The 12,091-nt window shown below is 39.3% G+C and overlaps 1 protein-coding gene across 1 annotated transcript in view; it reads left to right on the top strand.

The window, feature by feature from the left end:
• The first annotated feature begins 2,241 nt into the window (after nucleotides 1–2,241).
• The window catches only part of GUCY1B1 (guanylate cyclase 1 soluble subunit beta 1), a 39,977-nt gene continuing 30,127 nt past the window's right edge, over nucleotides 2,242–12,091 (top strand). Inside the window, exons 1-2 of the mRNA XM_027456603.3 lie at nucleotides 2,242–2,388; nucleotides 2,628–2,701. Coding sequence (XP_027312404.1) covers nucleotides 2,386–2,388; nucleotides 2,628–2,701 — 77 coding nt within the window. The 5' untranslated portion in view covers nucleotides 2,242–2,385. The remainder of the gene's footprint in view (nucleotides 2,389–2,627; nucleotides 2,702–12,091) is intronic.

Genomic DNA, 12,091 nt, shown 5'->3' with positions numbered 1-12,091 from the left:
TGCATGTAAAGCTTAATCTCAAGAACAGCTTGCAATGCAACCTACAAGCCTGAACCAAACCAAAAGAATTGTATAGAGCAATTTTGAATTTTGGTGATATCGGCACTTTTTTAAAAAGTGTCACGCTTGTATGCAAAATTGCCAGGATAATCTACATTCTGAAAACCATATTCAAAAAGAATTTGATGTAATTTCTCTAGTACCTTTTTATAAGCATAGGGGCTTACCTCATACACAGAATAAACAAGTGAATTTCTTTAAAAGTTCAAAACAATTATGATGTTGTTACTACTAATTCTTAATCCACTCTTGTCCCTATCCTTATCCTATTCCAGTACACATCCATCCCCTGCCCAGGATGCGCTGTCAGGACTTCAGAAAAGCAAAGTTTATAAAGAGCTACAACATTAGCAGAGCAGGATATGTATTCCTATTTTCTGCAAACTTAGTTCCTACCAAGCAGGAAAACAAGATGGCAATCAGAAGTACCCAAATCCTAGTTAACTGGGAAGAAGCTGACCCCTCCTAAGCCTTTTATCCAATTACAGCAGCATGATTTATCACATGATGTCTAATGCAAAAATTAGAGATTTGCATGCCTTCAGATTTTGCTTGTTTTCTACAAAGATATCTTCAACCAATAGTTTGCTTGTGTTTTTCTAACAATTTTCTTTCCTCCTTTCAAAATTAGCATATTCTGTGTATGACTTTAACTGGTTATATTGAAACATTCATTCTTGGTCATTCTTCAAAAAAAAACAACTAGAAGTGGCTTTCGCAGTAGATTTGGACTGTGTTAAACTAAGTAGAATTGATTATGCCTGCTTGACGCAAATGCAGGGTGTCCCTCTACTGTTCTTGGAATGCCAACTGAAAAGAGGTTTGCCAACTTTCTGATGTCCATCCACCCATAATTTCTCTCCTCACTTACTAAGAATTTTAACAGATCTTAACACAGGTTCAGAAGTTCACCAAGCACTACATGAGATTTCAGAAGATTTTCAATTTTATAATTTATTTACTTATGTAGCAATTCAAACACACACTACTTACTTACATCTAGAATCCATATGGATCCTTAGAGCTGGATTTATGTGCATCTGTGGCCCTCTTGGCTTCATGTAGCAAGATCTCTGCACAAGAGTTACTACAGTAGTAGCCCATCAAGTATTCATCCTATAGTCCTCCCAGATAATCTTATTATCTCTTGAATATTCTTTAATTCTTTTTAAATAAGTAGAAAGAATTATAAGTCTCCTTAGGATTTTTATTCCATACGCTACATCTGTAGATGGTATAAAGGGCTTTAAACTGAATATGTTGGGTTTTTTTGTTTGTTTGTTTGTTTTTTAAGTGCTGCACTATCTCTTCTGTTCCACATGGATTATCACATGTGATGATTGTGTTATTTCTGAAGCCTCCTTGGCATGTTGTCAGCAATCCTCTATTCAAACTCCAGTTGTAAGGGTCATAACTTACTTGGAGATCCCTTTCAAAATCTCTGTTTAGTAGGTTAGAACATTGTAACGACACTCTATAGTAATGTCTCTTTCACCTTAGCTACTGACAAGGACTTGTCAATGCACACGGAAATGTATTGAAAGCACTTACTGTGTTTTTAACTTCATTAACCTTTGAAAATTAACACACAGAAATAGCTGCAATCATTTTGCTCCTCTGGTTCTCCACTCTTCACGGGGCAATTACCTGGCCCAAAGCTAAGCAATTGCATGTGGATGTGAAACAACTGAGGAACCATTTCTGTTCCCGCAAAAGCACCCCCTGCAAAGGGCACTGACAGCAGGGCATGCACTGCCCTCCGTGTACCTTCCCAATCACTGTCATTTTGCCAGGCACTGACAATCTTCAGACTGTCAGCCGAGCCCCAACAACCCCAGCTGGAGAAAAGCTTTTGGAAAACCCCATTTGATGCGCAGGAAACTCTGGGGCAGTGTTTTGGATGGCTCTGTGCTGGGAAGAGCTACAGGGAAAAAGGGATGCGCACATCTCGCAGCCACCACGTCAGCAGCAGCGCGGCTTTCCTCTCGCACAACGCACCCCGAAGAGGAGGGGGACGTGGCATAAAAACCTCCCCTGCCCTCTGCAGGGGCACCCTCTGCATTCTGCCCCCGGGGCCGAGGCTTTTCGGGCCCGTGCCTCCATCCCCGTCCCACAGAGGCCGGGGCCGGGGCCCCTCCTCCCCACCTCATCCCCCCTCCCTCCCCACACGGCCCGAAGTCCCGCCCCCGCCTCCGATTGGCGGGCAGCGCGCCGGCCGCGCTCCCCATTGGCTGTTCCGGCTGCCACTCGGAGCGGCGGCGGCCGGGGGAGGCGGTGAGGGCAGCGGGGCCGCTCTTCGGCAGCGGCAGCGGCGGCGGCGGCACCATGGTGAGCTCCGGCCGCCGCCGTCCCTGCCCGGCGCTGACGGGGCCGGGACGCGCTCGGCGGCGGGGAGGGGAGAGGCTGGGGCAGCTGGGGAGGGGGGCAGGCCTCCGCCTTTTATTTTTGGGGGGGTTTTGGGGTGGGGGCGGTGAGGGGAGGGGGCGGTGGGGGGGCGATGGGGGGCTGCAGGGGGCTCCCCCCTAGGCTGCCTGCTGACCGTGCCGCCGCCTCGCCCTGCCCCGCAGTACGGCTTCGTCAATCACGCCCTGGAGCTGCTGGTCATCCGCAACTACGGCCCCGCCGTCTGGGAGGACATCAAGTGAGTGCGGGGGGCGTGGGGATGTGTGGGGATGGGGGTGTGGGGATGGGGGTGTGGGGATGGGGGTGTGGGCGTGTGGCTCTGTCTGCAGCGAACGTGCGATTTTGGTAATGTGCCACGCCTGAGTTAGAAATGTCACTGCATACAGGGACTGTAACTTCACGTAGACATCAGAGTGATTCTTGTGTTTATCCTCCTGAACCCGCTCTCTTGTATCCAAGCGTTGCATGCCTGGCGATGACTGTCTCCATTTAAAACTTCTGATGAATTGTGGGATTGAAAGAAATATGTGAAATGCGTGGTGCCAACAGCGTCCTGCGTGCCAGAAATATGGCAGTGCTGATACATGGCCACAAGTATAAGAAATGCGTTAAAAAGACATGAATGCCTACAGAGTTGTAAGCTTTGTAAGGCTTCAGGCAGCTGTGTAGTTAGAAGAGATGGTTTAATATGGTCTCTTGATATTGTATGTTTGAAGGGAGAAGGAGATTATCCAACTTAGAGAAAGCAGTCTTCTTGCAACAGGACAGCTTCTATACTACCCTATCCCATTTATTTTGTGGCAGTTTTAATAATATGTCAGTGTAGCTGTCTTGCCATTGCTCTAATACAATTTTTGAGTTACAGGGCTGCCCTTGAATGTGAAATCTTTGTGACCATGCTTTTTTTCTTGAATTCATTCATTAAAAACGGGGTAATCTTACCAGAGAATCACAGAAATGTTGGCTTGAAGGGACCTCTGGAGGTCATCTAGTCCAGCCTGTGTTCCAGCCAGGACTGTTACCAGCACTAGATCAGGGCTCGGCCGTGACTTCGTCTAGCTGAGTCTTTAACATCACCAGAGATGGAGATCCACAGTTCCAGTTCAGCAGTCATTGTTACACTGATTCAAGACAGTTAATTTCTAAATTACACATTGCAAATACAGTTCTATGGATTGCACAGATGAGTCTTTAGTGAATACCATACAGTTTTGGACTGCAAGTTAAGTAAGCTGTGTTAAGTTTATTTTTCTTGCACACCTTAATTAAACACAACAATCTGTTTTGAATTCTTATGCCTTGATACTGAGTTTATATGATACATGCAAGTTAAGAGACTTAGGAAAAAAAACAAATGTTAGTGGTACATCAATCGTTTTCCATGAAAATTATAATAAAATAAGTATAAAATGTACTAAAGAATGCTCACTCTTTCCTGGCATACTATCCTTAACAACATGCCTTTGAGTCCCCTTTTGTCCAGTTCACCTGCTCATCAGAACTTGTACAGGAGAGGAATCCATCAGAGAAGATAAAGGTCTCCTCTATAAGGGTCGTGCTGCAGACTGTCAGGACCCCCAGCCATAATTTGTGATGCAGCCTACCTATAGGAATTTTGCACGTACCCAGCAGAGTACCAGAGATCAACATATGATGAGTATTACTCATTTAATGTTTTGGAAAAAAAAAAAAAAAAAGATATGAAATGTTTGGCTAAAGGTCAGCAGTGAAAATTCAGGAAGCTGCTACATCCTGTTTCTGTCTTTCAGCTGGGAAACATTTCTGTCTTGTTGCAGCCCAACTGCAACTAGGCTCTGCTATTAACTCCCAGAAGATGGATTTTTGGAAGGAAGTAATACCATAACACCATCCAAACAGAAGAGTGGAACATGATCTGCAAGAAAGAGCCAATATATTTGTATATGCAACAGCTGCTGTAGCTCTGTATGCAAAAGGAGTTTGCAACTGGATTTTTATTCATCAGGATTTATCTTAAGAGTTAGTATATTCTAGAGTGTATAAACCAGTGGACAAACCCCTGTAAATCTGGAACAGGTTATAGCAGTTGCACTGCTTTAGGGGATGGTACAGGGTCCTCTGCTAGCCATTAAATATCTGCTATTTTAGGTCCTTTCAGTTCCTCTGTTACACTTAAGGAGATGTTGTTAGGTTAGATGGTTGATGCTCTTGTGAAAGTGGTGTTTTCATTGCCATCATTTGTTGTTAATTGAATCAGAATGATGATGTCATTGTACTTCAGTCCTTGGAAGGAGAGACCTGGAATACATGTAGAAATGCTCTGATCAGCACTCCACTAGTCCTGCGGTCATTTTCTTAGCAAATAAACTGTTACTTAGAATGATTAACCACATTTTTGCTGAGAAGACACTTCTGATTTGTCCCTTCCCTGCTAGAGAACCTCTCTCAAACTCCTTATTTTGTCATTGTCACATCTAGAGAGCTAATTCAGATCGTTTGGCAATTGCAGTGTCCCTAAAAGATAGTTCCCAAGATGCCTTTGGCATTAGATATCTTTACTTCTCCTGCAGTCAACACAAATGCTAGCTAACATTTTAAATTGTCAGGCCTGACCACTTTCACATACATGCAGTTTTGTGCTCATGTCTGATCAAGGCCAAATTTGTGTTGCTGGGTAGACCTGCAGTGTGTGAATGTGATGGTAAGCAGTGGGCATGGAATTACCTGTCCAGAACAAAATAGAGAGACTACCCACATGAAAAACAAAACAGTAGTAACAACAACAACAAAAAACACAAGGGAAAGCAAACCAAACCAAACAAACAGAAACACACAACAAGTTTTTTTGTTTGTTTGTTTTGTAGTGGATATATTTAAAAATTGTGTGGTTACATATTTTTAAAAGGGACTTCTGCTATGATAAAATGTGAGCTTCTTTGCAACAGATTCCGCATGTAGCTGAGCAGCACAGCCAGTACATGTGAAAATCTGAGCACTCTGTTCAGCAGCTCTAAAGGTTTAAGTGTGTAAAAAACTGAAGTATTAACAGGGATGTCTTCCTGAATGTCTTCCTGAAACGGCTCCAGGGTGGTATGTGGGAGCTAGGGCACTGTTGTCAGCTGGGAATATGTACACAGTAGCTTTTCCTGTGTTTCCCAACAGCATCACTTCACTCTGTGTTTGATTAAATGAATACAGGATTTTCCCACGGGCTCCTAAAGCTAAATTTAGGCCAGGTTAGATGCTCAAACTGTGACAATTTCAGATATATTGCCAAGAATAGGAATGAGAACTTGAATGTCATATTAAGAAACACATTCAAACAGTGTAAAATGAATCAGTGTTTTTCCCACATAGGTACAAGAAGGATCTAAAAGATAGTTTTTGAGAAATGAAATGCTACAGTCACTCAACTGTAGTATCCATCTTCCTTCTGTTTCTGTGTTAGAAGTCCCTGCAAAACATGTGTAGCCTGTGAGCATAGAAAAACTGGAGCAGAAGTTAAAAACTGTTACAAAAACTAAACATCTAGAGGTAAAAACACTTTTTAATTGATTCTAGAAAAGAACATCTGTGTTGAAATTTTCACAGTAGCAAAATACTCATTTTGTGCCCCGAGAGTCATGTATTCTTTGCCAGGTGAACCTTAGTATGGGATGTAGAAAGCAAGAAGTAGTATTATTTTCCTGTTGCTCAGTGCTTGGTGTGGAATCAAAGCATCATCCTGCCTTTGCCCTTTCGTGGATCAGTCTGTCATGTGTTGTCCACACATGCTCTTAAATGCTAATGCTCAAGGTCTGAGTAGCCTGGATAACACTAACTTCCCATGGATTCAGGGACTGAAAGTGTGTACCAAGGAAGATCAAAAGGTGATCACTTTTCCTTTGAGGAAGGAAAGCTTTGTTGTCCTCCTCCAGACTTTGTCCATTATCAGCTACCAAGCATCTAGGCTAGTTCACTCATTAGAAGTTGTTTTCTGTAACTGTCCTGTTATGCTTAAAACAGTGAAACACAGGGGGCTGGGTAATTAACATGCTATAATTATCCTGGTATAAAGGAAGGAGAGAGCTTCTCAGATTCAACTTGGGTTCAGCTGAAGTGATAGAAAAAAATACTCAATTTGAGGGAGTGAAATAGGCGGTAGAGCTGGCATTTTCCTTTAGGAAATAGTACGGACACAGCTTGATGTCAGTAAAGGGTAGCATAGATCAGACTAGTTACTGTAGGCTTTGCAGTAAAAAGTAGATGATTTAAGAATACACGTTTATTGGATAAATTTTCAATGGCATTCCTAGCAGGTATATTGGTATTGTTGCCAGTTGGCTAATTAAGTCAAGAGAGGTAGATGATTTTGTTCATTTATGCATGTAAAATTACCCTCCAATAACTCTCATTAGAGTTTGGGTACTTATGAACTTATGAATTCATTGATAGAATGTGATATACTCATTAATTTTAGTTGCAGTTATATTCCAATATAGTAAATAATATAAAGTCAAATAATATAAAAAGAGAAAATCTACTCAACTGTGCCTTTAAGAATATGTATTATTATTATTATTATTATTATTATTATTATTATTATTATTATTATTATTATTTTTACAGGGTAAAGAATTGGATTTGGTTCAAACTCACATTGTTTCCTGGGAATTTCTAGTATAACAAAATCTAGAGTTTTGTTTCCTATACAAACGGACAAAAAAAATTATTTTGCAGCTGGAAAATAAAGGGACTATACTTCAGTATGTAGACTCGTGTCAATATACTGAATTTAGAATGTTACCTTACCAAAGATAATTTTCTCTGCTTATGTCTATGGCAAAACACAGTTTTTGTTTATGGCAAATCCTGTAAAAATCAAGGTTTTTGCCTATTGCTTTTGCTTAGCAAAATGTTTAGATGTAATAATACTTCATAATGTATCAATTTGCCTTTTCAGGTATTATTGAGAAAAGCTACAATGAAAGGCTTTTTACAAGTTACAACAGTAACCTCTTAAGAGGTGCTGGAGGTGAGGTGATTTGTGAATCTGATGCTGGTGACATGTAAAGTCCATGAAAGCTGTGCTTTGACCATAAAAAGTGCAGAGTATCATGAAAAAACAGGTTCACCTGTCTCAAACTGGGCATTAAAGATTAATGAAACCTTTTGTTCATTTATTGTTACCATTACATGTATTTTTTTGATCTGCCGTTGTGTCATCCATTTAAAACAGAAATTATATAATTGGTCTCACTAGCCTGTTAATTAATACTTATCCATGCAAATATGGGGATCAGTTCCACAGACAGGCTTCTTGGGAAGGACCAATTCTGTCTTCAGAGCTGGATTATAAAACTATGCTGTATATCAAGCCTGATGTTATATATTGACTAATAGGATAAAATAAAATATTGAATAGCTGTGTACTATCTGTGTAGAGCCTGTCCTCAATATTGAAAGATTCAGTAGCCTTGGGGAAAATAAGATGTTAGGTGTGATGGGTAGGTTGCATCATGTAGGCTCGAGGAGGGGCAAGGGAACGTAGTAAGGAGCAAATTTCACAAAGTTTGCTCTAAACAGTACTTGAGCTCATCTTTCCAGCTTGTGCAAAGCAACAAAAAGAATCTGATCAAATACTTCTGGCTCTTTATGAGATATTTGTTTTACTTAGAATCATTTCAGAAAATGTCGTGTTCTCTAAGATTTCAGCTAATTTATATAGGGCAATATAAATAGAAAAGAAAAAAAAAAAAAGCATGTAAATGTATTAGAAACAATGTAAAACTGTACCATAGTCTGTATCAATCTGTACTGTGTTAACAGTATCACTTCTGCTAGGGGAGAAGGTAGGTTAATCATCAGCTTGTAATGTAAAGTTTCTGGAGAAACTATACTTCCCTTTATAGATACATAGGCATAGAAATACTTATGTGTACAGGTATATACGTGTGTGCGTATGTGCATATCACATCTACATAACCACGATGTGGCCTGGACAATAAAAATACAGATTAAACAGGCAAAATCAAAGACCTGCACAAAATGTGAGGTATGGTATTTCAATTATGTATCATGTTGTTGAAGCATGGGATAGTCCTTTTTTTTTTTTTTTTGTATGTGTGTGTTTTTTCTCAACAAGTTGATTTGCATAAGAAGCTTGGTGCCAAACTCCTTTAAGATGTCTGAGTGTAGATTTGGATGTGCTTAGGACTTCAATTATTTTATTTTATTTTAATCTTAATGCCTTTGGGATTTCTCCCAAGTTGCTGGCTTTTCTGTTTCTTTCCTATGTACTTCTCTTGGCAGGAACTGTAGAAGTCCAGGTGCCTATCAAGATGGTTATGGATTTTACCACACAGACATGTAGAACTATATTGCAGTACTGATAATGAGTCCCATGTGAATCATCTCTTGCTTTGTTAAGCTGCAGGACCTTGCTCAGTATTTGCCCTTCCCAGCCCAGAACTAATTTATTACAAGGAATGTTTGCTTTACAGTTTACCCGAAGTTACTGATTTCGTCATGCTCAAAGACATTACAGGCATACTGTGTTAATTATCTTAAGTGCCTTTTCACCATGAACACTAACGAAAAAATAGACTCTTCACTACAGCTTTATATATGGGAGTCCATACTTTTTCTGGGTTGTGTAGGACCAAGTTATAATTAACTGCAGCAGTCTGTGAAAAGCCAGGAAAATCGATTTTTTCCTGCCTCCATTAGCATTTTGTCTATCCAGTACTGAAGATGGAGTGTTCCCTTTGATCAATCTCATAATAATTAAAAAAAAAATACAGGTTAAGTATAAATAGAGGTCAGAAAGACAATTTGGAAAGCCATTAGTGGTGAAAGGACAATAGATTAATTATTTTAATCCATTGCACCTCTTAACATTAGTAAGTGGCTGCTCCTTCAGTTCCTCACAGCAGAAAGACCCGTTTGGAGGTCAGGATTTTAAACTGTGTGGATGCCAGATTCTTTAATTCATTTGGAAAAGACCTGGCTAAAAAGAAACAGTGCCATGGTTTGGAGCATGGTGTGAGTGTGCTTGCAGTATCTCTCAGGTACTTTTTATTTTTCCCAGAACTGGGAAGTACTTTTAGGTATGTCACGATACCAGGTGTTGTAAACGTATCAGTCACTCTTATAAACGAAATGATTAAAAGAAATACCATTTATTGGTATGGTAAATACCATTCCTTTTAGTCCGCTTATGTAAAAGGAAGCAAAATAATACTAGCTTTGTGTTTTTAATAATATTTTTAGTATTTGGATTAGTAACAAAGAACTTGCACATTTGTTAACTGTATCTTCTAGGATAATCTTGTTTTGAAAACCTACATTAAACACTCTCATCTCCAGCTTGTAAAACTGGGAAATAGCTCAGAGCACTGAAGTCTATAAATACACCTATTTACTTTACCCAGAATGTCATTTTCCTGGACAGATTCCCATTTTTTTCTAATCTTGTAACTTAATATAATTTATGTTTTTCCCAGCTGGGTGTTTAAAATATCTCTAGACCATCCATAGCACGTACAAGTCTATTTTCTTTCTTTCTTTTTTTTTTTCTTTTCTTTTTTTTTTCTGGGAGGAGTGGGAAGATTGGATCAATATTTTAAATACTTTTAGTAAAGCATCTTTGTGAAATACATGAAAAAAGATTAATAGTGTTTTGAAAACACAAACCATGTGTGAAGTAATACAATAAGCAGTGATTTTGCCATCTTAATGTAAGAGGGATACAAGGATGATGATTCGGATTTGGCTGATATTATCTTTAGTTCTGACACATGTAATTCTGCTTAATAATGTTGCTGTTGGAACTGAATTAAGCTTGACATGTTCCTATCAGTGAGATCAGAGTCATGCTGGGTTTCTAAGTGCAGTAGTGTTATTTTGTCAAGAAGATTGTTTTGACTGGTTTCTTCAATTTAACAAGCACTTTTTCCATCCTTGGTACACCAAGAATAGTTAAACACAATGGTGGCAAAAGTCCCAACAGAAACAACGCCTATCATGGAAGGAGTCATAGAGGTGGTCTTGGAAGTCGCTGTTGTGGCCTGTTCAAGGTGACACACCCATGGCATGCACTTAGGACCATAGTTTTGATAGGAAGAGGTCCAGTTGTACTTTCGGTACACTACATGATCTGTTAAAGTGATACCAACAGCTTCTAAATAGTAGTATAGCTGTCACAGAGAAGTTTGTGTGTCTTGAGGATACAAAGAATTGTTCCACATAGTCTCCAATCATCTAATTTTCCTGTTTGTAACCATTATATTTTCTCAACATTTACTGCGTGCAAAGTTCTATGACGAGAAGGGTTCTTCTGTAGAAAAAAATGCTTTTTTTTTCATTGTTGTTGTGTTTTTTTTTGTTTGTTTTTTAATTCCAGCCTTATGACTGACTACACAGGTAAAATAACCAAATGCTGCATAAAAAAATAATAAAGTTCTGAAAGCTGCAACCTTCTACTTGATTATGATTTATTACAATTGCTTTTAAATGCTACAATCTGACTGCAAAACTACATTAAAATCCACTTTGTGGAGGATGTACTATATAAGTAAGAAAAACATGTATATAGGACCAACCTGTCCAACATCTTGTCCAACTATGTTGCCTGTAAAATCTCAAAATGGCAAAAGGAAATCCTTGAAACATCAAAAGAAAGTATTTCCCATATGTTTCCAGGACCTTAAAGATCAACATTCATAGCAAGCCTTTTCCCATGCATACAAGTTAGGAATCTCTGTGCTAAGAAAAAATGGGGCTTTTCCAGACCACATTTCTTTGAGGTTTACAGTGTGAAGTCTGAGAGTGAAATAAAAATGTGTGCAACCTGTGGTCTAAAAATCCATATTACAAGATCTGTTCTCATTTTAAGAATGGTTTTTGCCTGAATGTTTGTTAGCACTTAAGATTTCATTCATCTTTGTGAATTATTAACGCTGCCTTTGAACATGAGTAGTGTGTTTTCAAATACTAAACTAGCTTCACAATGGAAAAGATTTTCAAAGGGCCTATTGTACACCTGTAACACTATTTTGTGCTTCTAGACCAATGACAATTTGGGGGTGTTAGCATGACCAGTAGCGGAAGGGCTGCTTTTAGGACTTGATCCTGCTTTGATCAGCTTGGTAGGAATTTTTCCATTGATTTGGATGATGTCAAGGTCAAACCTGTACATGAGAAATGTCTTCTGTGGTACTGTTATTTTCCATGGTGCAATGGTTAAGGTTATTTTTCCCCAAGTAAACTTCCACAGATTAACCTGGATAATTTAAACATTTGGGAGGAAAACATTTTAGAAAAAGTCCTGGCTGGAATCCTTGTTTGCCACAGTTGGGATAGCTCTGTGTAATCATTCAAAATTAGCCTAGAGTGAATAAAAAGGGCTGCCAGACCGCAGCAGTTAGGAGAGGCATAACAAAGGATGCGAGTTTTGAACCATGAAATAGCACATCCTGTGTGCTGACAGCAGGAGTCTGTTCAGGCAACAGCATCAGTCTCCTGGGATTTTTAAAATTTTTAAACAAACTTACTGGGGAGCAAAACACACCCTTCTTTTGTTTCTAGAAATGTAAATGAGAAATTAATTGTAAATCATGTTCTATTTGTCTTAGAACTTGTTTTGAAAGCAAGGGCATATGAAAGTTAA

The sequence above is a fragment of the Anas platyrhynchos genome, chromosome 4, assembly GCF_047663525.1.
Source record: "Anas platyrhynchos isolate ZD024472 breed Pekin duck chromosome 4, IASCAAS_PekinDuck_T2T, whole genome shotgun sequence".
Classification (NCBI taxonomy): domain Eukaryota; kingdom Metazoa; phylum Chordata; class Aves; order Anseriformes; family Anatidae; genus Anas; species Anas platyrhynchos.
The sequence above is the reverse complement of the archived record's forward strand: the minus strand, read 5'-3'. Positions and strand labels throughout refer to the sequence as shown.